Here is a 27,219-nt window from a genome sequence, read left to right on the forward strand (position 1 = left end):
TTGAACGTTTTGTCTGTGGGGAGCAGCTACCGACGACGGATTGGCACACCGCCGAGACAGTCGGGCGATGTGGAGGAATTCGATGTTCTGAATGGTTGAATTCCAGAGCAAGAAGAGAACAAATTTGTAGTCGGAACAAGCCCCCTGTGTCTGCGCGGTCACTTAAAAAAAGAGCAACGTCCTCGCCGAAAGTTTTCTTTGCAATTTCTCAAACAAGCCAGAGGAATGCGTCAGCGATTAGTGGATGCCCACGTGGACGCCTTGTAGTCTCGACTGTAGACTCCTTAGGCAGTTGAATGAATAGTGAAAATTGTTTGAATAGGAGGAATAATTTGCCAGTGGCATAATCCGGCCATAGAGATACATATTCTAGCCTCTATCAGGCTTTTTGGGTTGCTTAAAAGATAGTTCAAGTTGGCCATATAGAGGGAATAATTTACCAGAGGAATACTAGTATGTAGGTTATAGAGTTACATGAAGACAGCAATGTTTGCAGCAACCTGATGAGCCTGGTAGAGACTGACACGTTTGTGGTAACTGTGAATCTGCAAATGCTATGCCTGAGGAGTTAGCCGGCCAAAGTCTATAGCTTAGAGTTAGACGCAGTTAGAGTTAGACGCTGTTAGAGTCAGACGCAGGCAACATAGGGTATATTTGGCCAGTTTCTTGCTATCTTTCAGAAGCCCAAAGAGCCTGGTGGAGACTAGTGTGTTTAGTGACTCATACTCCGATCACGCACGGAAGCAGTGCCTTTTCACGCCGTCTACTCTGGGAAGTTGTGATCTATAAAACATGACCTAGCTGTCCATGCGTAGCCAAGAGAAGATCATCCGACTTGCTCGAGTACGTACTGAAATCGGTCCCAATCACCGCCTTGATGTAGCTGTTTGAGAAATACCCGCGTCTGTTTAAGCCCGTTTTAAAGGTCACCAGACCTTACGGCGCTCTTGTTTACTGCTGCGGATATTCAATTGTACATTAACCGTTTCGTGGTAGACATATTTTATTCCCCAAATGGGCATTCTTACTCTCTTACATCTTCCCTAGTATCGGAAGCCACACAATTATAGCAAGGACATGATATTAAGTAGACATGTATAATGTAATATAATGTACTTGGTCGTAAAGTCCAAGACAAGTGTGCGGAAACATCATGTAGAGAAAAAAAGCACGACACATTTAACGCTATAAATTGTACTTTTCCTGTGAGGGACTTAAGATATTTCTCTGGATAGTCTGTATACGTCCAGCTGTACAGCTATGTGATATGAAGGCAACTATGTATTATCATTGATATACGCAGATATATTGTCTGTATGTATGTATAACTATGTATTGCAATGTGACTATGTATTATCATTGATATATGCAAATACTAAAACTGGAACAAATCGGTAATTTCATTAATTTGCAGAGGAAAAATCAGACTGTTCAGCACTTCTCTCGTGATTATTATGTATGGCGTATCAATATTCAAGTCTCCAAAGTTACCAACTAATTTGTGGAGGCGCGGTATAGTTGGCACCGCCCCACCACCGCTGGCGCCGCCGTCTCCACCACAGACGGCTTCATAAAACCTGCTCATTCCGCTTGAAGTATGTTACACTCTCGGACTGCAACATTCTAATCATCCGTATGTCTAGACATGCTCATTAATCATACAATTTATATTTTCTGGCTAGGGTCCCCACTGACGTGCCATCCATCAGATTTTACATATTCCGTGCCTGCCCGTTGAGTGGAGCTCCAAAGCGATTTTCCGCCTCCTTGTCTCCGGCAGTAAAAAGATGAAAAAAGTAGGTTTGATTTATTTCTTAACCACAGTTTTCTTTATTTCTTTCTTTGCATATTAGCTGCATGTGAAAACAAAGAAAACACACCGCCGTATCGGCTTTTAGAAAATGGTCTTTGTGAGCATTAGGACTGGTACCGAGTTTTAAATTGTTATATTCTTGTGATCCTTGTGTATTGTATTTGTATCCAGGGAGCCCGAAAAACAGGCCAAGAGACCTGAGGGTAAAATAAATAAATGAATGTGGTGTTGAAAATAGCTAATATTATTCCAATATACAATTTCAACATAATTTGTAGCACTCACAGAGATCTCTGCTGGTGCCTCCAAAATATGACATAGCCCTACTCTACTACAATAATCAGGTCCGGACCTGGATTTTCTGTAGCTGAAGTTTCTGTTTCAAAATACGAAACACAGGCATCTATACTGTTGAAACCCCATATCTCTTTAGAGGATGCACGCAGAGCCAGATAGTTTTGACATTAGCTGATGGCCGTTATAGGCCAACGTTTAAAGTAAGATTTGGAAGTAAACCCATGTGGGCAATACATAGTACGTTATGTTAGATAAAATGTTTGTCTATATCCCTAGCAGGAAGAACAGATTGTATCTTATCTACGATATCGTTCAGAAGTTCAGACCCTTGTAGTACCTTGTGGTACACATAGGGCAGCAAGTGTCCTTGATGTTTCAGTAGCAGGGTATAGTTTTACAGGGAGGGGTTGCTAGCCCTACCCCTTAATATGCTCCAGGCACCTCCTAGAACATGGGACCCCCATTTTACATCCCTTCCGAAAGACGGATGTAACCCCAACCGAGATGTGCCCAACCCAGGATTGAACCGGGGTCTCCAAGTTGGCAACTAATTGGAGTCAGGTGCTCAACTTTGAAGTTGCTACCAGTTGAGCTACTGGAACATGCATGTCTTTGATATACCACTGTACAGCGTCTAACGATACTAGTCTCAGCTACTGATCGTCTCCTAGCCTCCGTTGCAAACCCCGCCGGACGTGATTTTTCTGATGTAGATGCCGGGTTCTGATTGCTTGCCGAGATTCTGATGGCCGTCCGGCGGGGTCTGCAACGGAGGCTTAACCGCCCGCCCGAACGCCCGCCCGCCAGGACATGTATATATGGCACGTTCTCGAGGCTTGTCAACGAGATTTTTACCGTGCTTTGTGGGAATAACTGCCGTGGTTCACAGGAGGGTATAATTTCAGCTCCCCGGGCAGGATGAGACCATGTTTGTTCATACTTGTGGTTCTATTGGCATCTTGCCACCCCCTGGAGTATAATGGCTTACTGATCCTCAACCTTTCTGTTATTCTCTTATCGATTGATGAAATAAGTAGAAGTTTTATCATTTTCGTGTTCCACTTATTTTTTCATCGACCATGAGTCGTTCGTCTTTGGTCTTCGTATGATGCAGAAGTTTTGACGCTTGGTTTTACTTCACGTCAAACTATTCTTTCTTTCTTTCTTTCTTCCTTTCGTTCAGACCCTCATAGGTCTTAGTGGCACATGGGGCCGCAAGTTTCCTTCCTGTTTCAGTAGCAGGGTACATTCTTACAGGGAGGGGTACTATAGCCTCCTGTGCAGGCTTCCTATAACGGCGGCATATATATGGGGGGGGGGGGGTCTCTAATGCCGGCAAGGAAGTTGTGTAGCCGAGGGAGTTGTGTAGCCGAGGGGCGCGCCGTTATCTGCCCCTCGGCTACACAACTCCCTCGGCTACACAACTCCATTGCCGGCATTAGAGACCCCCCCCCCCAATATATATGCCGCCGTTATAGGAAGCCTGTACAGGAGGCTAGGAGTACTAGCCCTTCCCCTTTAACGTGCTCGAGGCACCTCCTCGAACACTGGACCCCCATTTTATCATTACGTCCCTTACGAAAGACGGGTGTAGTCCCAACCGATATGTCCTATCCCTGGATTTGGAACCAGGAGCTCAACTGTTAGGCTCTGGAACTTTTTTTTTACCTAATGTATTTTATCACTTTTATTTAGGTTAGGATGAACGCCAAGGCCTGCTAACGAAAGAAAATCATGAAAACATTTTGTTTTGATTCACCCGACGGATTGTTACTTAAGTATTAAACGTACCCTATCTAACTAACTGTACACCTTTTAAAGCTTGAAAATGAAGACTGCACACGAAAGACATTCGTAAATCTTTATTCATTTCAAGACTTTGCTTTCTGTATATGTTATTGCTCAAGACGTAGCAAGGAGATATGTCAATCTTGTGAGATGGATATAGCTATGCTGGTATTATATAGTACAAATTGTACGGATGCACACATTGTACAGACATCTGTGGAAACTGTATGAAACAACTGCATACTTCAGTGTCCTGATAACAAGCCCTATTCTTTAACATGTGAATTCAGTTAAATCCTGGCAAGTGCATCCATATCAGTATACTTGATGGGGTATTCAAATCCACCCACTATTAGGTTAAAGTGATATTCCTGTCCCGTTGGTATACCCTCAAGCTATGCCGCCAAGGAACCGAAAATGCCCGAGAGAAACCGAGAATTCCCGAGAGAAACCGGAACTTCCCGAATGGGATAGGAAGGACACTTAATCCTAATTCTGTAATCAATGAAGGACCGTGTCTAAATTAGACCATGGACAGTCTTTCCGAAGCAACATGCAAAGATACCCCCCACAAAAAATAAATACTGTCTGAAAGAAAGAAAACAAGTTGCCCAATACAATGTATGCCTTGTTTTCGGTTTTCTGTGTAATCACCCCTGTAAAACACGAATGGGATAGTCCAGATGCTCTCAACCTTGAACTACATTACGTTCGTCTTTCTAGTGATTTTGTCAATCAATAAATCGAAGTATATGCCTTTGCAGATACGAAATAAATATTTTCAATGACATCACCCATAACATTACGAGAGAAAAAAAACTGTCCATAGTCCAAGTCCCAGACCAATGCACTTGCATGCCGAACCGACGGAAAGGACCAAATATGTACAATTGTTACAAATATGTATAAAAATAGCTTGTCCAAGAACCTTCAATAATACTATGTACAGCTCGTATGGAGAGAGAAATAGCTTTCTACATGCCCACTCCTGCGTACCTTCCCACAGTTCAAGCTCGGTCTCGTCACACACACACAAAAAAAACAAAGACTATATCACGCAAGGAGCTATATAAGGTTGTAGACCCATTTTCTTCTCTTTGTCATGAAGTTTGTTGAACAATCAATGGCACATCAGAAATACGAATGACTCTAGCGTGGTCTGTACACACAAGCAATGGACAAAAGTGCAAGGTGCATTCGACCGCTCTCTGCAAAAAAATGCCCTCGATCCTACTAAAAAGTAGGCTGCACTTCCAACCATTTAAACCTGATATCTTTCACTATCCATTTTTGTTCCTCACGAAAGTGCATTCCGTGTAGAAAGTGACTACAATGTCATTTGGAGGTTGGCAACAGAAAGCTTTAAGCAACACCGCGTTTGTCTGCACGGTACTCCTTTGGCAACGGTGCGGCGTCACAAGGACTTTGTATATCAACTCTCACAATGTACATATGCAAACGTATACAAATACAGTTTGTAGCTACTTTTTCTCATATATTACAACATCTGTCCTCCATTTACATTTTTTGCATGGCAAGTGGATAATGTGTTGTCAAATACGTGCTCCAGTTTGTTCAACCATACATGCTTTGAATTTTCATACCATACATCAAATTTCATCTGTATATACTGGTTGTATTCGTGGCCATCTGGTAAGTTATGGCTTTCGGTCCCTTTCGGATATGGCTTGATAATCAGTCTCTCTGTCTGAGGAGACAGTCCTCACGAATGGCAAGTATTGAGCTTCGTCGTTTCTTTTCCTGGCTGTTTTGCCAGTGTCAACCGAGTTGCTTGTGGTTTGTCCCTTCCACCCATGGTCACGTGGTAGGGTTTGGTTGCCCCAAGCTGTGTGTACTCAACTTGCGCTCCACACTGTCATTGTCTGGTGCATGCTGGTCAGACTGAGAGGCAAAAGAAGTTCTTTTAGCTGACTTCTGGTCCATGGCCCAACGCTGTCTGACACCGAGGAATGGAGACTTGGTCACGCTGTCTTGCGACGGTGTCAGGGGCAGCTTCGCAGGGGACTGGTCGGTAACAGTGTTCAGGCTGCTGTTACTGTTGCGCAGACGCCACATCTGAGACGCACCTCGAATGGACTTTCGAAGGACCCATTGTCTGTACGCTCTTTGGATGACTCTCGCAGCTCTGTCTTCCTGCTTCTTCATGAAGGTCGTTGTTCTGGCTTCATGGCGCGTGAGCTGCGGGAACGCTTCTTGGAACTTGCTTTGCATCTGTGCCTTGAGTTCCGAAAACTCCTCGCTGTCTTCCACCTCTCCTAGAACACGCCGCGTAAGGGATTCCAGCACATCGATACAGTGTATCCTGTCTCCCGCGCGTACTGGAAGATTTAGCGAAGCAATCTTGATGGTGTTCGGTTTTGGAATTCGTAACGGCTCGTCCAGGTTGTCGCAAAAGTCCGACAGTTGGTGGTAGTAGATAAACTGTGTGGCATAAGGGTCGTATCTTTCCCACACAGAGTAGAACATCTCAAAGTCATCCTCTGTGATCCCGTCCTCCTCCTGTTGGTGAGCCTGGTTGAAGTTCTCCAGGATCACCGCTATGTACATGTTGATCACAATAAGAAAACTCAGGATGATGTATGACACGAAATACGCTACGGCTAACCACGCTACGCTACAATCTCCATTCCAGTATCCGTTCGGAAAGTTCGGATCGCAATCGGGAGGATTTTCGTTCATGAGAGGCTCCAGCACGTCGTTCCACCCCGCTGAAGTAGTCAGCCGGAAGAGGAGGATCAGACTCCGTCCGAAAGTTTCAAAGTTGACCATGTCGTTGAGGGCTCCTTCCTTCTTGACGTATGCAAATGACGTCATGCCAAACACGGCAAAGATGAACATCACGAGGAACAGGAGGAGTCCGATGTTGAAGAGGGCCGGAAGTGACGTCATCAGTGCGAAGAGCAACTTCCTGATCCCTTTGGCTGCCCTGACGAGACGTAGGACTCGCCCTATTCTGAAGACTCGAACCACTCTCAGGAGGGTCGGCGTGATGAATACGTTCTGCAGCAAGTCATCCAGTATTAGACCTGCAAAATAAATAAGGAACAGGACATAAGAACGGCATTTGTTTTCATTCCTGACCCACTTAGTAAGGGACAGCTACGTCGTATTAATTGCCTGCCTGCAAGTGAAATTACCCGCGATGATTGTGAATTAATTTTCCCGCTGACAGGTGTCGCCACGAAGGTGGCGTCAAGCCCTTTGCCCGCCGATTGATCTGTCTCAAGTGTGATATTGGTCATTTTTCGGCAGACGATGTGGCGTTGCGGGGGGAAAATGAAAATTAGCCTCGGAATTGACAAATTAAAACGAGGACCTCTTTAGAGGTTTGATAATGAAATGGGCCCCGAGCCGACAGCCATGTAGCCGTCTGGACTGGCTCCGGTACTTCTGTGATGTCCCAGTCGGCTCTTTGGGCAATTTCTGGGAAACTGTCGATCGCTTATTCAAGGCGACCATTTATCAAACCGCTATTAATAATTCCTTGTCAGATGCGGATGTACAGGGATCAGTGCCATTTGCCACTGTGATGTTGGATCGGCATGATTTTTCTCTCTCTTTTTTTACACACAGCGTGAATGTGGCGAAACAAAATGTTTGGTGATAGTCCTCTAAACTTGACCGATTTCTAGGAAAGAGTCCATCGCTTGTTCAAAGCTATTTATCAAACCCCTATTCTTCAACGGATATCAATAGGACGTTGTACAAAATACTAAAAAACATACTGAAGCAAGCAGAAAAGCACACGAAAATAAAACTGTTTTCCTGCAGACGCAATGAATGCAGCCAAACGAAATTTCGGGGATAGTCTTTTAAGTGTATAAACAAGACATATAAAGTATGCAAGTAAACGCAAAGAACCATCTGTTCATACAGTTTCTGTACCAATGGCACAAGCTAGGCACTAAGATTCGTTTAAGAATGCTGCCACGACATTTGCAAATATAACCTGGGTTTTTTTTCGATAAAAGGGATGTCAAATGTCATATCCACTCGCTAATACCTGTATCCAAAGGAATTTTTCAAACATTTTCACTAGGTCCCAACCGTATAGATTTGGTATCAGTGTTTCAATTTTGAATAGTAGAATGTAGCAGATTTATCACTACGGTAGATCTGATGACTTGGACTTTAAGTTCCTGCATTGGTTTTAGGAATCTTGTATCTCCGGTGACAAACATTCATCTAGGTGATTCAATTAAATTCATTAATCAGTGATCCAATCATTTTCCTTGTAGCTAATGAGGGGTGACGACTTCCGTGTATAATTAGGTAGATCATGGAAGTGGACATTCATATTTTTGCTTACGTCTCGACGGTCATTCGACCATGCCAAGAAGAGTGTATCCATTAGTAATGATATAATCATACGATCATAATTTCTTTAGACTTGCTCCATGCGAAAATGAATATGTTTTTGATTTAGCAACAGAAGGTTGCTGCTCCGTCATCGGCTACAATAGAGACGGGGGACGTCATACACTTTCTGCGACGTTTGATCCACCGCTCACCGAGTCACGTGTCTTTCTGCACAATGTGACGTCACAGAAGCGGTGGATTGCTTCTTCCTTGACAAATACTGGTGCTTGTCGTCAGTCAACAATTTCTCTAAAAAGTCCCACATTTCCCGTTGTGCTTGAAATTGTAGCTTAACCTTGCTAAAAACCAGAAGCCCACTAACTGCACTTACCCAGGATAGACAAAAGGACCACGATGAAGTCGAAGACGTTCCAGGCGACCCTGAAGTAGTGCCATCGGTAGGCGATGATCTTCAGAACGGCTTCCACGGTGAAGATGGAGGTGAAGACGATGTTGACGAGTGCCAGGACGTAGGTCACCGTCTCGCTCTGCTTGTAGTGCTCCACGGCCATGGCCACCATGTTCAGCATGATCAGGATGACAATGCCAATCTCAAACCCTTTACTCGAGACGAAATCGAATAATGCCGCCTGGCATTTATTCTGAAAGGAATCGGTAAGATTGCGTTGGTTAGTTCTTCCCACCATCATATGGTGAATAGAGCGGCGCCCATACCCGTTTCTAGAGCCCTTGGGCCACATGTACAGCTTTGTACGTTTACGCAAGGAATTTTTTCTGCATCTTATTATCATCCGATGATACCCTAAATACTTTAGGTAATATCTATCTATATACCTATCTCTCTATTCATCCATCCTTCTATCTATCTATACCTATCTAACTATATCTATCTACCAATATTATACCTATCTATCTATGTGTATCTATCTATCTCTCTATGAAACTATAACCCTAATGAAATTTACCTTTGGTCTGTTGATTGTTTTCTGGGGTTTCTTCGACCCCAGTTTCCGCATCGCGTTGTAGTATTTCCTCTGTGTCTCGGTGAGGAAGAGATCAATGGACGCTTCTCCGTCATACTATTATAGGGGACAAACAAATACAAACAAAATTTGAGGTGGACAATATTTGCTCTGTGTTGAAGTAAAGATCAAACTTCGTCAACAAATACAAAAATCTTTAAAAAGTTGCACCCATCACAGGTTGGGGTGTCCCTGTAGCTCAAATGGTAGCAGGGGAATCAGGACATTATGTCGCGAGTGGTACGTACAGTGCATGGCTATGTCTGTATACGCCTACCTGCTAAACGTTTGACTAAATCTTTTACAGCAACATATGGAGACATTATATGCCAGTGCCATTATGTCTACTCCACAAACGGTATTGCGAGGCAGTTTTCATTTGCTGCGTGGTCATAATCTTGGAAAATACTGCATATCATCAGACACAACACTTGGCACACAGTTAATGCAATCTAATTTGATGCTTCTTTTTTTATTCATTTATCTAGATTTCTAGGTAGTTGCTGAAATACCGTTAGCTACAATAATGCCCCACACTAACGGCGATGTGGATGCTGTTGTCAAGGTACATACATGGGTATCATATAGCCAGACGAGATTGACCATTCAAGAGCCCCCATTTGATATCGATTATGAGGCCGTAGCACAATTGGCCAGCCAACAACTACGCGGCAATGACGAATAACAGCATTCGCCTCGCTCACTCGGTGGCTTATGCGGTGGTTACATACACCTTGGGGCGGGGCATTAACCCTTTCCAAATGAAAGAACAGCAAAGCGAAAACGACCAATACCTTTTTCTTCAGTACGTTGAAGGTGTCGATGATGACACCGATGAAGAGGTTCAGGGTGAAGAAAGACCCGAATATGATGAAGAAGACGAAGTAGCTATACGCATAAAAGGTGAATTCGAACGACGGCTGCATGTCCACCTGTAGAAAAAAACAGATAGAAATCATGATTCTGTTTCAAGGGCATCAATGAAAGAAATCTATCATCGAAAAAAAATGACCTGCATGCTCGATAGATATCTTTAGCCTGGATTACAGCCTTTTCAGCTTTATTCCACTCTTTCGGTCGCATTAGTAGCCCGAGAGAGCGAAGTAATGCTAGAAAGGCTGCTATCCAGTCTAGAGGGTACCTTTTGCCCAACTCGACTGCAGGCCGGAATATACATCCTGGTCAGAATTTACCCGGGTACCGGGTATATTTTGGCAAGGGGCATCTTTAGCTTTTCCCGGCTACATCGGTATACATATTTTGGATTGAATATTTTCAGGGGCTACTATGATGAGCATTGCTGGTCATATGTTTGCGATTTCTCGTAGGAAAAAGCCCAAATCTCACTAATTGATATACAGATGGAAGAAATGTAGATATCTTTTATCACAATGGTGTTGCTTTAAGGAATGGCTAGGTGAAAACGACTTACCCCGCGAACGTCAACAGCGTCTGACATAACCTCTATCCAGCCTTCAAACGTTGCCTGGGAGATGATAGAAAATGGGTTAATATACGTAAATAACAACCATCCTTGATTAGAGATGGGGGACACCACAAACTAACTTCTAGTAATCTGCATAAAGTGACGTCATAGGAGCGGTGGATTGACAAAGACTGGTGTCATAGCGTCGGAAATGTGGATAAGTCTAATTCTCTTCGTTGAAAATTGCAGATTAAAAGGGACAAAAATCTAAAGCTTCTTCACCATGAATTTTTCCGACACAGATGAACTTTGAAGCAAATTAAAGATTTTCTCATATTGTTTGTTTAACTTTTCCAATGTCCTTGCTACTGCGTATATATGTATTCAATGACTGAAACTAGTATAAATTTTATTTTCATGCGTGTGGCTCGTACATATTCTAGATCTTGAGTATCTAGAGCCTCGTACAATGCTGGATGTGGCCAACATATCCTTACATTTCCGCTAATCTAGAGAGGTAGGATTGGCTTAGCCAAGAGGCCTGCTATGGAGGCTAGGCTCCACTGCTGGGTGTCAAGGTCACGACCTCTTGTACGTCAACCTTGAACTGATGACTGGAAGCAAAGATCGACCCTTGCTTCCTCGACTACTTGAACGTGGCAGCCCACCCAAGTTGTCCCCACGACAACACAACACTGATCCCCCAAACACAGCCATCTCGGACACTTTTGCGTCATGACAATACAAGTGTAACAAACATGTTTTCGCCCTAGTCTTTATAATGAAAGATTTCCAACGTACGATCCAGACATGTCGTGAACTTCCTCCTAAACTCGTGTGATTATTTTACCCCCAAGCAGAAATACGTGTTTTGTTTGGTCAACACCAGGAAACACTACTCACTCACTTTTGTCCTATGTCCTTCAATCGGGCTGTGTTCCAAATTCTACCAAGGACACAGTACTGACAGAAGACACGCGTGAATATGCACGGAGATAGGGTCAGGGCCTCAAAACAAGCTTACATTTAGTATCTATCATAGTGGTAACAGCGTACGTACTGTAAATTGATTTAAGTTTGCGGGGACTTATATTTTGGTGGTGGGGGGGGGGGTTGGGGGAGGAGGCGATCGCTGTGGGTTTTTTTTTTTAATTCCGCGCCGATGAAAGAACCGTAATAAGGTAACGGAAGACAGATCATATATGTTCGCGGTGTGACGAGACAAACCGCGAACATAGAACTACCGCGACTGTTTTACGTTTACAGTATCAGGGTAAGGCTACGCCAGCGACTTGTCATACATATGAAGGATATAGACTGTCCTGGCGATAATGTCTCCTTTCCTTAATTTACACCATTAGTACAGAGGAAGTAATCACCCGCTCCAGTGTGCGAAGTCCAATCTTGAAGAATACCTCAAAACATGCTGTTTCTTTACTCCAGTGAAAAGATATGACACTTAACGCTTGCTTTAAGGTATGGTTTTGTACATTGTAGGTTTAGATCTTCACTGTTAAGGACACAAGACAATTAATGCTGTACCCCAAGTTTCGATTGCTCTGGCGATGTGATCCCTGACCTACACCTAAGGGTCGTGACTTTCCCCCAGCGTGACATGGTGACTAATTGTTGTTTTGTCTCCATACCCCAAGTGTGTTTACGGCTGAGCAGCAAGACTGGTGGTAACCACTTGTGATGTTGCCAAGAATTCTTGACTACAGGACATTGTCAACTTTAAACGGACGGATGTTTGCGAACATGCAACAGTGCCATGTGCCATACCCTCACTTGAGCTAGCGGAACAGACACAACAGGTATAAAGATAGGAAGATTCCAGAGAAGTAGCCTGTTAGTTCAAAGTATACTAAAGGGCAACTGATTCTTAAGCGCTTAAATGTGACATTTACGCAATATTTACGTTGTAAAGATTACGTAGTGGCACTAAAGGAGGAACTGTCGGTCTTGAGATTTTACGTCCATGCTGAAAAGCTGTGCAAGCAGACACTTATGCTGGTATGCACAGGAGAACGGGAAGGACGTGTATGTGTGTCAACATTGGGTATTGCACTGGATACCGGTAGGGGGAAATGACAGTTGATTCCCGATTTTATACACGGAGAGGAATTCGTAAAAAACATTATACGTACCACTTGAAGCAGCGCCAGATAGGCTTGGCCAACGTGATCAAAGTTCACTTTGCTATTCACCCAGGTGTAGTTCTGGTCAAGACACTCCGTCCTAAATGGTCGACAGAAAACAACAACGTTTTACCTAGATGACATTGTGTGCACACACACACCATGATCTTGTAGAACACAGGAATCTGGTGGTAAAGGTAAAGCGGTCGACCTCAGACTGAGACTAGTATACTGTATTGCGGATTCACCGTGGCTCGTATTTTCAGCCAAGTACACACTTTACTTGATAAGTGTGTTGGGTTCTTTTACGTGTAGTTCTTTGACGCCCGACCCTGACGGCGTTACGTCACCTTTCGAAAGGACGAATGCCCGAGCGGGGTTTGAACCTGAGCTCTCCGCATCCTTTCACTTAAAATGGAAATGAATTATTAAACTGAGAACCTCATTGCCATCGGCTGTACGTCCCCATCCGAAAGGACTAGTGCAACCCAACACACCGTACCCGGGCAGGGTTTGAACCTCAGCTGTCAGGATGCCCAAATTGTCAACGAGTTATCAAACTGAGACACCTACTTGTTGTTCACTATACTGATGTCTAGTCTTTCTCCGTCTCCATCCAGACACTTGTAGAACTGGCCGCCGAAGAACTGTACCGCCATGATACTACAGATGAGCCAGAACACCAGGCACACCAGTAACACGTTGAAAATGGACGGGATGGCTTGGAGGAGAGCATTCACCACAACCTACAAAAAAAAATAACAACAGCATGGTAAGACAATGTTATCAGGATATGGCTTGTCTCAAGTTCAGTAGCAATCATATACCATGAAAGACCAGTATTGGTAAACATTTTACAGCCTTAGAGCCTTCATGCCATGAAGGCTCTAAGGCTGTAAAATGTTTACCAATACTGGTCTTTTTTTTTTGCTAGATACATGGCAAAACGCGATTAACAAATAACAATGTCCATGTCTACGAACTACATATGGGCATATTGGCGAAAGTTTTACAAGATTGCCATATACCTTTATCGATGAGACAAGTTTTATATATATCTTTTTGTTTATGTTCTCAAGTCAAGGCCGTGCATATTTTTTTCATTCGATACTCTTGGTTGATCCTTTGGCATACTTTCGCAATCGTACCAGCGGTGGCCTCCTCGATTTTTATAGCCAACTACCATACAGTGCTAAGCAGAAAAAGCAGTATGCACCATATTTAAAAGCCTTTGCTATGACCCGAGGTTTAAACGTGAGACCTCTCGAAAGCAAAGCAAACCAAACACTCCTATAACTACCACACTACTGCACCGGTCGCCGTGCCCTAGCCTGGGTGCCATCCTATTTCTACCTGGGACTGGGTTCCTACACTCGCTACCCTAAATATATATATTTTTAGGGTAGCGAGTGTAGGAGCCCCCTACAGAAATAGGATGGCACCCAGTCTAGCCGTGGCCGTGGTGTGACTACCAAATTGATGGTTACTCCGATTCAAGCTGCTTTAACCTTGGGTAACATTTCTGAAATTGGGAACAGCCTTTACCAGACCAGCCTACCCGCAGATTTCCATAACATCCTTTGTTTGAAATGAGACGTCGTATAGTTCCGATGACGAAAATAGACCGCTGTGTCGCTTAAGACCACAATTTAACGCGACGTTTGGTCTACCAGCCCATGCCCACGGTTTCGCCGTGAACGCACGTGTAAGAGTTGACCTTACATCTGAAGTAATAACTACATCTACTCTAATAGACAGTAATTGGGGAGTCAGTTCCGCCATGTGGCAATCCCTTAGCCTCCACATCAGACTTCTTGACTTGGCTATCTTTTTTGGGAGAGGGGTGTGTGTGTTGTTTTCTGATTATAGACCAGTTCTGGTTGTACCTGGTGTGTAGGCTGGGCGACTGGTAGAAACCGGTAACAATCAGATCTCAGCACATCACAAGGTGAAAAAGCCCTTCCAAAAAGCCTGGTTTGGAGACCATACCCTCCCCCCCCCCCCGTTACTCATGACCTTGTATACTGGGATCAGAGGGTATCTAAGGTATCGCAATGTCAATGAGGCAATTATACATGTTTATAGTGAGTAAACGAACGGACGTTTGGCTGCCAACATCAAGGGCCGACAGCCGGCTGGGCTCTTAAGGGTGCTTTTCCGCGGAAGTCATTGACATCGCCACGCCCTGGCAGACTTCAAGTCGTCTTGAGTAAAGGATCACCTCCTGACGGCGAAAGATTTATGACTTGCATGTTTGGGTCATGTCTGTCTACGCGGAGCCGGTCTCCCTTACATCTTTTCCCCAAGTGTTTGAAAAATCCCCTGCAGACAGGAAACCTTCGTTTTGGGTAGAACAACACCTTCGGTTCCGGTGTTTTTGGGGGAGAGCAAAGTCAATAACCTCTTTCGAATACGTGCTCGATGTGTATAATGATGTTGGACAAGGCGATTTGGAGTGATGTATGTACTTATTTAGTCCCGGCCGATGGCCGATAGATGATGATGATGAACAAATTCTGACGTCTAAAATTGCACGTAAAGACACGATATTACATTGTAACCGTGAAGAGGTACTAGATATGAACTGCAGCAAACATATTTTGTTTCCCTCGCACCGCCCTGTTGGTTATCTAAAATCTGGGAAAGTTCCAGTGGGCAAATCTGCTTTGATTTTTTGACGTAGCTTTATGTGAGCTAGCTGCTCTCCGGTCGTCAGGTGCCCCGTTGTTTTGACCTTTGCATGCCGTTGAGTAATTTCTTTTCAAGGTCTGGTACCGATATTCCTGAGGCATTCTCCTTAGACAACTTTCTCATGCTGCAAGAAAACCTGTTTACGACGTTAGAACCCGAGGTTTAGAAATAAGCATGTCAAACCGCCTATACACAGAAGTTTTATGGCCGGCGCTGTTGAATTCAGGTGCGCGGGAACAAAGGCAGGTGGAACACCCGAGAGGCTGGCTAACGTTTCACTGTTTGTTTGCCGTGGCGTCGTTCTCATGGGAAAAATAAACAGGTGTTCCTGAAGACGTCAAAACGGTGAAACACCAAACCGTCGTCGTCTTTTCACTGCCTCGCTGATGTGGGACGTCAGCCAGCTTCCTACCGACCCCAACAACACACCCTTTCGGTGACCAGTTAATTGAAATGTTTTCATCTTGGAATGCCCGCCGAACGGCTGCTTTTTATTGGGCGTAAGTCGTACGATCGTCGTGCGATCGCAGACAAACTGAGGGCACAGTCGTGTATGTGTCGTTCTGTCTTGTTAAGGAAAATGTCGTCTTAGATCCTTGTCGACGGTTGGTTCTGTCACAGTCTGTTTGAAAATCCTACGACGTCAAAATCGTACTTAGTCGCATTATCGTACTTCATCGTAATTAAATCGTACTTGAATACATAATCGTATTAAGGGATCCCTTGGGAATCTGTTACTCCGTTAACTAAAGGGATTACCCTAAAGATTAGTAGATAAACTGCGCCACTTGTTCATAATAAACTTTGACACAAATCCCCAAGGCACATATTGTAGTGTGATACTAGAGAGGTGGCCACAAAAATGACTTTCAAACATGCCGTCATGGAAATGCACCAGGCAGAGAAAATGGTCAATGATAATAGAAAGGAGCTGCGTTTTGGTATGTGGTGACGCAACGAAGTAACTTTAAGTTATGCAACTGATCAAAAACACCTTTCGATGCCAAATAAACATGACTTGGCATGGTATATCCTCATGTTCTGCCCTATGATCTCTTTCAAAACAATGCCAGGCCATGTTGATTTGATTATATGGATGGCATCAATTTTGTCCGTTTCTAAAAAAACACAATTTGACCATGCTGTAAATCGTACAAAGCAGCTGCAAAATGAGCAAATATATGCCGCAAATTTGACAAAAATATTTGGGAGAACGGATACTAATATCGTTGAATACCAAGGTCAATTCTAAAGTCAAAGAAGATATGAAAGAACAAAAAGGAAGAATCTATTATTTGGTATACCATACCCTGTGTGTTTAGTCATTTGGTCATCCTTCGGAGTTCCTGACCAGGTAGATTTCATAATGAAGGCAACTTTTTGTTGCCAAACTTTTTTTCATTCGTACGCTCGCATCAGTTTTGGGGTTCCCAGAGGATGTCATCCATATAATCAAATCAACATGGCCTAAAGTGAGATCAGATGAACCTGCCAGCCTGCGGACCAACTTTTGGAGCACATGTGAAGCTAGTTTCGCCATCACGACGATAGTAGCTGTCACAACAATGCCGCGGGTGGCAGGTTCCTCAGAAAGGTCACATCCACGGGATGTCCGACTGTCATCTACGTCACTTCCAGTTAGGACTGAGTGTCTTGCAGTCAGGATATTTTCTATTGACTTAACTTTTAAGTCTTTGCTTAGAATAGGATGTTGACATGCTTCTGTTTCCGAGATGCCATAGAGACGGCATTCGTTTATGGAGCCAACAGTTTTCTTTTTAAATCAATAAAACATTCAAAGGAAAATACACCTTGGTGTCGCACTGGAGTGATACACTTATATCAGCGGCACCACGGGATACACCGCTAGACAAGACCGTGATGCGTTTAACAATTTGGGGAGAAATACTGTAAAAGAGGAAATGTTCTCGGTGGTTTTATGTTCGCGGTTTTCGCGGCGACATCTTATCACCGCGAACTTAAAACCACCACGAAGATCTTTGTCTACATTTCGTTTTTGGTTCAACCGCGAACTTAGAACCACCGCGAACACCCCATTTTCTTCCTACCAGTATATATCGCGAAATTGAATACCCGCCAACATTTCCCTTTTTACAGTATCACCTTATCCACCTGTCACCTCAGATTGACTTTTGATTGGTGAGGACGGAAACTACATTCGGAATGTCCCCCAGGGATTTGTTTTTGGTTCTTTTTGTTTTTATATCTTACGTTCTTCGTAGTGAGGGATAAGAGGGGGGCCAAAGTCAACATCGTCAGTTGTTTTCAAGTCTTACCACGATAGGAAGGGACTCACGTCATCAAATGGTGCTCTGAAATGGTGCTATAAGCATGAACCAGTCGTTGTAAATATCGACGTATATCATTTCCATCTTAAGGTCATAGGAGGACGCGTACACTGGTGCATTTTCTGAGATTTCCACCATTATTGGCTAGTGATCAGATTCGAAGTAAATGGAATATTCATCGCCATATTCCGCAAGTGGCTAATACGTGATGTAAATAAAGCATTTGAAAAACAATTCGGACCGACATCCTTCTCCAATGAATTGTCCATATCTCACCTAGGAAGAATAGCAGACTTAACTTAAGGAACATCTCATTCGCATCCCGAAAAGGATAAAGGTGCACACCATGTCTCAAGAGACAGACAGAAGTTTACTCGCAAATGTCTGTCAAGTGTTTACCTGTGAAACATTATACTATACGGGCAAAGCGTATGAATAGACCTTTTCGACTTTAGGCGGAGGTCTAGGCACTACTCGGAGCTGCGTTAATGCACGTAAATGAGTTTTGGTGATTAATTCTGCAGACAAATCCTCTGTGGCTACACGGACAACTGGCGACAAACACGCGTCTCCCAATCACGAATGTCGCTTTTCTTATATTGATGAGCCTCGAGCGAGCGGTAAACAAGCTACGCACGAGGTCACAGCAAGGCCGACCCTGTCAACTTTAATGAGGTATTTGAAAATCCACGTCTTTTGGACGCCCGCTGTGTTTCCTTGTACAAATTCGTTACTCGTTCGTCGAGTACTGTGGAAATTACGAAGTCCATGTCACATGCAATAGAAATTTGATTTGATTTGAAAACATCTAAATGAAGAGTTAGGTGGAAAATCTTTTGTTTCTATCACGTCGGTATCGTGTCATCGGTGATATACATTGCCTGATTCTCCCGGACTTGCTTTGCGAATCTGGCGTTTTTCGTCATCTCCGAACAGTTCTATCGGTGGCAAGGCAATATCGAAAGGGCCAATCAGTATCCAGTGGCTGGTGGCCTACTGGTGGTTGGCACTTTGGATACTGCCTTGACACCGATAGATCTGCTTGGAGATTAGTGTGTTACGCGGGTTTTGATAGCTGTTGTAATTCAGGTTCAACACTTGTAGCTGTACATATCCAACTTCAAAACACGTCAAGACTTGGACTTCTTTTGACTATGGTTTTCTTTTAAAACAGTACTATAAAACCCACACTGCGATCTTCTTTGAGCATGTGCAAAGGTTATGTTTTTCTGTTTCGTCAGTCGAACGAAAAATGGCCTTTACGCATACTTTGAGGTACGCTTTAAGATCGAATTTTGTACAGTGACTGATGAGGTTGTCTTGAAGAGACGGTTACACGTGGCCTTATAAATCAGAGATCAACATGTTGACACTCGGACGACTTGTTATTCGGGATTTCCCATATCCCGCTGTTTGTCTGGTACGGAACTGGTATGGTATGGTACAGGCCACCGACCTTCCTATTCCGGAAAAAAGAGCTTAAGTGCTGTCATTTGCCTTTGATCTTGACAATGATGTGCTGCTACTTTGATCTAAACAGAAAAGCTGGCGTCGTGAAGGGACATTTATAACGGAAACAGTCGGAAGTTGTGTTTGTTGGTGTACTACTACAACTTTAACCCGTGTTACCGTAAGAGTGTGATGCAAAATATTATTGTTGTGACAAGAGATCCCACATGTCCGGATAGGCTAAGAGTAGTGCAGCTCGTACAGTTGGACTGACTGACAATGGACGACTGAAGAATAGTGTGCAATGGCCTTAAGGAGTCGATAGGGGTAGGAGCTAAGACAAAGGGAAGTTGCGTTTTAAATAAGTTGTCGATGTGATTTTAAGATGAAGTTTTAGCGACATTAGAACCTTCCATTCCATCATCGAACCCTTTTGTTTTGTGAGCACCTTCGCTATTTCGAGCCAGTACCAATGTAGAAAACCTTCAGCATTATTTAAAGTACCGGTTTCAAAGTCTGCAGCAAAAAACGCTCGTGCTGTTCCAAAGAAAGCTGCTAGGAGGCCCAAGCGTATGCCACTACTTTTCGAGCACAAAGTAAACCTAAAACTAAAAACGGTGACCGTTGCAGGTCCAGAATCTGAGCTACAAAACCGGAAGTTCTGGTGCAGTTCCTAGGAAAGCCGCTAGGGGCCCCAAAATCTAATCCCTTCTTTGGAAGTTAAAGACCTAACCACACACCAAATAACAACCCAGCTCTATCTTCCTTTGATTAATGCTGTTCAACCACAAACCCACAAACGCCACTGAAAACATAACCTTTTTGGCAAAGGTAATAAAAACATTATTTTGAAAAAAAAATGAGGAGAGGCATTACGTACCCGCATCCCCTCCCATCGCGAGATGGCCCGTAGAGGCCGCAGTGCTCGGAGGGTCCGCAGGGCTCGGAAAGCCGACAGGTTGTCGATACCGGCAGTGGCTGCTCCGATGCTGACTAACGAGATCTGCATGAGGAATTGATATTTTTAGCAAATAGTAGTCAAACAATAGGCGTGGGGAAATGTAAATCAAACCTTCACTTATGATACACAAAACTCTTTAAGTACTTTCGTGATGGAACATCACGATGACATGATATAACAAAGGTAAATGATTTGATAGAGACGGGGGACGCCATAAACTTTCTATGATCCACTGCTCATCGAGCTCGAGTTACTTGTTTTATCTGCATACAGAAGACGCGGTGGATTGGCTCATTCCTTGACAAAGACTGATGCTGTTCAGTTGAAAAGTCACTTTTCCCTTGGTGTTGGAAATTACAGTTTTACTCCTGTTACAGTATGAATTCTACCAACACATAAAGTTTTCAGTTATGAGGGAGAACGGTCATTTTACTTACCACAACGATCACGAAGTCTAGCCAGCACCAGACGCTACCGAAGTACCGCTTGAAGCCGACACCCACCCATTTCAGTAGCATCTCCACGGTGAAGATGACAACAAACGTGATGTCCAGGTAGTACAGTACCGCTTTCAGTTGCGGCTTGGTCGTCAAGTAAATGTCCTCAAAGATCTGTTTTAGGAAATTTAAAAAAAAACGCGAACCTTAGCGTTTTTGCAATGAGCTAGTATCAAACCTTATAAACCTTTCCCCAACGGTGACATGTAAGCGATAGAGCAACATACCTCCATTATAAAAAGGGAGCGTTCCCTTATCATTTGAGCAGGCGGGTGCTGACTGCCATGTTGGTGTCCTATTTGCATTTCAAACGATCGTAGCTAAAGCTTACACAGTTTGCATCGGCAGGTTTCCAGTTATGCTTTCGGTAATCTTTCAGTTGTAGACGTTAAGTTGTTATTATTCAAGAGGGTCAGGAAATCCTTGAATGTCCGAGAACGCTTGAAGTATGATTTGCTGAAATGCAAATAGGGACACCAACATGGCGGCGGACACAGTGATGACGTCATGTGAAACTTACCAGACAGAGACTGCTGCCCATGATGATGATTAGGATAAACCCTTCGAAGACCTTGTGGTTGACGATCTTGAAGTTGAACTTCCGTACCGCAGCCCACAGTTCACTGTGCTTGCTGGCCGTGAACCTGTTGTAGCACGACCAACGCACACAGCAGTTCTGGATACAGTATTCTGGGAAGCAGTCCTCTGGCTCTTGTTCTGTCTCCTCGAAGGTTACCTTGGGCTTTCCCTCTTCGTCTACCTCTTGCTCTTTGTCTTTGTCCTCACTGTCTTCTTTTGGAGATGCTACCAGTACAGATGACACCTGGGAGTTGGCCGATTTGGGCCGAGGGCTGTTGGAGGTTGAGCGGGCCCCTGGGCTTGGAGCTCGGGACCCTGCGTGGCTAGCGCTCCGGGGGGAGTCGAGTGCGACGCTGCTGCCGTGGTTCTGGTACATCGTCTCCTCGAACCTGCTGAAGGCTTCTCGTTGGGCCTGGAAAGCACGCTCCGTATGTTGAACAACCTGCTAAGGGACAGTCAAACATAGGTAAACTCAAAGACGTTTGGTTGGCAAGGAGGGGAGGTGGTGAGAGCAGCGAGCGTGAGGTTGCCTGTGAAGGAAAGAAAAACAACAGCAGACAGGACGTACGGAGAAACAAGACGATATAGAAACATGCATGCAATGTGTGGAAAACAGATTAACGTGCCCAAGAAAAAGGCAAAAAAGTGATTTGCTGGCGTGGGAAAAACTCGTGGATTCTGGATAAAAATTGCTAAGTCTGGAGCAAGTGGAGCATATTGTTCATGCATTGTCGAGGATTGGTTCCAAGCGGAAAAGGGCAGGGCATAGGTACCTATGGTAGTGCATAGCATATACCGATATTATTGTATGGAAATATAAATGTCTATGTGAATGATCGATCTGATGTAGTAGTCGAATGTCTTATGTAGTGTTCGTATCATGCTAGGTTAAGATATAGTTGCGATTAACCGAACCGTTTCAAATATCAGTTGAATATGAATGTGTCCCCCAATAAGAGAAAAACAACATAAGAACAATAACACAAACGTCTGACGAACAACAACACAATTCACGTCGTTTAGACTAGGTCGTTTCAAGTCGTACCGTTGGAGTAATAGGTGGTTCATCCACTAGGGCTCTGCTGTCCAGGGGGGCGAGGCGTCTGGGAGAATTCTTCTTGCTGGGAGGATCTTGGTTGGTTGACAGGCTTGTGATGCTCTTGACGTTGTTGGGACTCTTGTTCCGACCCTCCTCCATAGCGTGCATCTCTATGGACGGGCCGGACCCGTTGCTTATGACAGCAAGTTTGCCACCTGTAGGGAAATTTCAACAATTTCTAAGCGTTATCGACGGCAGCAGGTATCGACTTCTGAGGACCTTTGACCCCATCCCGACATCTCTAAGATCAATGCGCGTCAGGAAAGTTGATCAAATACCTGACGAAGGACGATTGACACGGCTGAAAATATGTTGAGCGCTGAGTAAAAGCGTTTAAATCTTTGTTAAGTAGAGCAGATATATGATTTGTTTTAACTGTACCACACTTTGGTTTTCCATTGGTAGGAGCATTGGAAAAGGAAATTGATTTACCTCCTTCGCTTTCTGCATTGCTGTTGCTTTCTTCTTTTCCGTCCTGTCGAGGTCGGACTTTGGGTGACTTCTGCCGCTTGAAAGCAAGAACAGCTCGAAGCCTGTTAAGCCCAGCCATGATCTTGTTACTATTTCCCGTCTGGTTCTGCTGGTGGTTGCTCAACGTGTCAGCGCCGAAGGAGTTCAACAACAGGGCCAGGAAAAGGTTGAGAACCTAAAACGGAAGATGTCAAGATTTATCATCTGATTTATCATTTATCAAGACGAAACAAAGGACTACTTAACTTATGTAGTGAACTCTGCAACTACTACTACTACTGCAGCAACTAATACTACTTCTGCTACTGCTGCTGCAAATATTACTACCACTTCTACTACTACTAATACTTCAAGTAACACTATTACTACTACAACTATTACTACTGCTTCTACTACTAATACTACTCCTGCTATTACTACCACTGCTATTATTATTACTACTACTGCCATTACTTCTGCTGCTATTACTACCACTTCTACTTCTCTTGAAATCTATTGATGATAGCATATTTCTAGTTACTTGCTATGATTGGTGAATATAAGGAACGTATCAAAGCTGGTCAATAGGCAATACTAGGAGGACAAAAAAACTTACATTGTTTTGCATACCTCCCTGACAGAAAAATTTATCTGCCCCTAAGTCGTCGCCAAAAAAGCTACAGGTTCCCCCCACTTCATAACCTGAGGTGAACTAGGAGATGCCTTCTTACCATAAAGTTTCCCAACGTGAGCGTGATGAGGAACATCGGGATGCAGCCTGACCCGGCCGCCTGCATACACTCCCACAGCGGCTCTATCCACTCGCCACACAGCACGCGGAAGATCATCATAAAAGAGTGGAAGAAGTCCACAAATGTGTAGCGAGGCATGTTCCCTGCGTAGAATGTTCTGGAAAACAAGTCGTTTCAATGGTCAATTGTTGTGTAGATCTCCTTGCACATAGGACATTTGCACAGAGAAATAAACACTCTCTCCATATGGAGCTTTGTGTTACTGACAAATTAACCAATTGAGTAAAAATTGTACCCTTCTTTAGAATGAAGTTTGCCCCATGTTTATTCCATTCTTATAGGAATTGATACGAACTTTCAATTTACCACAGCATATGGCCGTTGTTTGAACCCTCATGATTTGCTATCCCAAGATGTTCTAACCCACCTGTATTGTTCCCCAAACAGTTGCATGCCCAGCACGGCCAGAATGTAGACGATGATGGCGAGCACCACCGTCAAGTTTGCCAGCGCCCCTAGCGAGCTGCCGATGATTGACAACAGCATGTTCATGGTAGGCCAGGAGCGTGCCAGCTTGAAAACTCGGAGCTGCAAGAAGAGTGGGAAAGAATATTGAAACTTTGTCAATGACGAATCAGCAACAATTGATATTTAGAATCTAGACATGTGTGCTTACAAATCTCTAAAATGATGTTTTACCACAAACAATGTAATTGTTATGTTTGTGTTGTATTATTTCTTTTTTACATACACATCGATATTTATATGTACAGACCAATATACATCAAGGTCCTTCATAACAATCAGGCACGCCACAAACTATCTGCTACGTTCCATCCGCTGCTACCTGAATCACGTGACTGCTATCTGCATATAGTGGCGTCATAGAAGCAAGGGATTCATCAGTCATTACTTCACTGGTGTCGTACAGTCGAAAATTTAGGTAAGTCCAGCTCTTTGTGTGTAAAGTGTAAAGATTTGTCTTCATCATGTTTTTTCTGCACTCACCAATCGGAAGGTCCTGAGGACGGACAAACCCTTGACGTTGACCAGTGCCAACTCCAGAAGGCTGACCATCACCACCACAAAGTCGAAGACGTTCCACCGATCCTCGAAGTAGTTCTTGCCAAGTGCGATCATTTTCATGAGAGCTTCCGCGCCGAAGATACCAGTAAACACCTGTCAGAGTAGAGTAAATTGTGGTTAGCTAAAGTTATCCTGTTTCAAAGTCTGCAACAAAAAAGCCCCTGCAGTTCATTTTTAAAAACTGCTAAACTTGCTGCACTTCTTCCCGAACACAAGGGCTATCTACCTCTCGAAATCGTCACCATAGCACGTACGTCCATAGCAGGGGTTTTCTTCACAGGGAGGGCCTAGGGGCTAGCTAGCCCCTTCCATTCAACGTGTTCGAGGCACCTCCTTGAACACGGGTCCCATATTTTACATCCCTTCTGAAAGACGGGTGTAGCCCCATCCGAGTTGACCTTCCCCGGATTTGAATCGGGTCTCTCAGTTACCAACTGAAGCTGAAGCCAGAAGCTCAAGTGTGAGGCTGCTACAGCAGTTGAGCTACTGGGTCATCCATGGCACACGTATCCCCTTAACCTTTAGCACACTGAAGTAGCCGTCTGGCACCCCATTGGTTTCAGAGTTACGCAGCGGTGAGTAGGTTAAAACGTGCTGTGATGCGACTCGTACGTACCAGGTTGCCGACTGTCAGGGTGTTCTGTAGATATGCACTCATGCCGTGATGGTCGATGGTGAGGAAGGCCGTGTTGACAAGAATGCACAGCGTGATGAACAGGTCGAAGAGCGGGTCCATGACGATGACGTGAATGACACCCTGGAACTTTCCCCAACAGGGGCAGCAGGTCCACGCACAACACGTGTCCATGAAAACCTTCTTGAACCGATCGAGGCGAGATGGTTCCGTGTACAATACAGGAGATGGCTCTGCAGCAAAAAACGAAGGGGTTTGGTATGACTTTGAAATAGTTACTGCTATGCGGGGGAATACAAACTTGCAGCGCCACCTACCAGTGAGAAGTAGATCCAGTCATTATTGCCACGCGGAAGGTAACAGCAAGACCAGTCGAATTCTTTAATAATGTGTTGTCGTATCTAGGAATTATTTTGGGTAAAGGAGCCCTTACGTCCGGCTTAAGCTGGGCCGGAATTCGAAAATATGTATCATTCTATATTCACAGTCACACACAGTGGAAAAATATCCTGTGCCGTTTTCGTAAGAATGTCACCCTTGATATAATTTCCTTTGAGAAGCTATAATTAACGTCTAACCCTACTTTCCGCGCAGTTACGTTTTTCTAAACATTCGAATGAAATTCCAACAGTGACGAACTAGGTAAACATAACAATCTTCCGACAAGCTCACTTTGACGAAGGCAATCGTGTCAATATCATTGTGATCTACAGAGGGCGTTCTTTCACAAGAAAATGTGAGAGAATGAGTACCTGCACTTTTTTCTAAGACAGGTAGGTGGCGCTTATAAGTCAAGCAAAGCAAAGCCAAGGTATGAAGCGGTCTATAGCAACCCTTTGAATACCTCCCCGAAACAACTACACAAGTGCCGTACCTGTAACCCGGATGGTCGGAGATGATGACCTTGGCACGTTTTCCTCGATTACTGACAACTTGTTAAGCGTTCCGTCCTCGGCTTTTGCCTCAACCTCAACCGCAGAAGAGGAGATCTGGAAAAAATGGTAGTCAGAACTGTGCGCCACCATACCGAACCAACACTTCACACACACACACACACACACACACACACACAAGAGCCAGTGTAACATAACACCACAGCTATGACGAATATACGCTTTATGAGACTATACCCTAAGGACTAGAGCTCGCCCGTGCGGTGGGGATGGTCTCTCTAACTATCCGGCTTACTCAGGAGCTGTACGTGCGAGACAGGGATACGTTCACCACGTACACGAAAGGACAATGTGCTATATAGAGGTGATGTGGAAGACGCCAGAGAAGCTCAGTCAAAAGCTACACGATTGGAAGCCACCTCGCAGTCTCAGTACCGCAGGGAATTGTGGGAGAGGTCAGAGGTTAAGATATCTTCAACATCGAACGTGGCTGTGTTTGGGTTCCATAATTTACTGTTCTTTTGGTGTCAAAGTGCGATTCATGTTCAAAGGACAGCAGAACGTAGCAAAAAGTCCAGGCAAGTTGGGTAGGTTATAAGCTAAGAGACCTTGAACTTTGACCTTGACCACAGTGCATCACGACTACACATGCGCACTCGGAACTGTGAGATTGGCTGTACACTTGCACGCCAGGGCCATTTGGGGAGAACATGATTGCATACCGCATTACCATTCACAGAAATTGGTTGTGAACACACGCACATGTTTTCTCCCAATGTCCTGTTTTACTTTGACTTCTAAGATGTAATAAAGGACTAAGGAACAAAAAAGTAAGTAGAAATACGATAGGCTACTACACGAAAAGGAACATTTCTTGCACCCACGACAGAGACAGCTAGGGTGCTCTGGACAGAACAAGGCGACTTACAGGTCGGGTAGGAGCCGCGTGGGGGCGCCTTTCATACATGCATAGCGCGGGGTCAACCCAAACCTA

General features: G+C 44.2%; 1 protein-coding gene and 1 long non-coding RNA gene across 11 annotated transcripts in view; one reads left to right on the plus strand and one right to left on the minus strand.

Annotated features, from left to right (window-relative positions):
• Positions 1–24,510, plus strand: part of LOC136428577 (uncharacterized) — a 38,542-nt gene extending 14,032 nt beyond the window's left edge. The window contains exons 1-5 of one of the 2 annotated variants that reach the window (XR_010754634.1): positions 583–843; positions 1,683–1,796; positions 12,340–12,501; positions 13,446–13,597; positions 24,060–24,510. This is a non-coding gene — a long non-coding RNA (uncharacterized lncRNA). Of the gene's footprint in view, positions 1–582; positions 844–1,682; positions 1,797–12,339; positions 12,502–13,445; positions 13,598–24,059 lie in introns of those variants that run through there. The other variant, XR_010754633.1, reaches the window with a different exon arrangement.
• The window catches only part of LOC136428574 (sodium channel protein 1 brain-like), a 34,450-nt gene continuing 11,188 nt past the window's right edge, over positions 3,958–27,219 (minus strand). For 7 of the 9 annotated variants that reach the window (XM_066418195.1, XM_066418190.1, XM_066418194.1 and 4 more), the window contains 17 exons: positions 26,207–26,321; positions 25,315–25,565; positions 24,621–24,791; positions 24,040–24,200; positions 23,592–23,769; positions 22,843–23,056; positions 22,357–22,565; positions 21,253–21,756; positions 20,673–20,846; positions 20,155–20,277; positions 13,399–13,571; positions 12,835–12,925; positions 10,694–10,747; positions 10,056–10,193; positions 9,205–9,318; positions 8,610–8,880; positions 3,958–6,945 (listed from right to left, as the gene is read on the minus strand). In XM_066418195.1, the coding sequence (XP_066274292.1) occupies positions 5,717–6,945; positions 8,610–8,880; positions 9,205–9,318; positions 10,056–10,193; positions 10,694–10,747; positions 12,835–12,925; positions 13,399–13,571; positions 20,155–20,277; positions 20,673–20,846; positions 21,253–21,756; positions 22,357–22,565; positions 22,843–23,056; positions 23,592–23,769; positions 24,040–24,200; positions 24,621–24,791; positions 25,315–25,565; positions 26,207–26,321 (4,170 nt within the window). In that variant the 3' untranslated portion in view covers positions 3,958–5,716. The remainder of the gene's footprint in view (positions 6,946–8,609; positions 8,881–9,204; positions 9,319–10,055; positions 10,194–10,693; positions 10,748–12,834; positions 12,926–13,398; positions 13,572–20,154; positions 20,278–20,672; positions 20,847–21,252; positions 21,757–22,356; positions 22,566–22,842; positions 23,057–23,591; positions 23,770–24,039; positions 24,201–24,620; positions 24,792–25,314; positions 25,566–26,206; positions 26,322–27,219) is intronic. The other 2 variants (XM_066418192.1, XM_066418191.1) reach the window with 2 other exon arrangements.

This window comes from Branchiostoma lanceolatum, chromosome 2, assembly GCF_035083965.1.
Source record: "Branchiostoma lanceolatum isolate klBraLanc5 chromosome 2, klBraLanc5.hap2, whole genome shotgun sequence".
NCBI classification, from domain to species: Eukaryota; Metazoa; Chordata; class Leptocardii; order Amphioxiformes; family Branchiostomatidae; genus Branchiostoma; species Branchiostoma lanceolatum.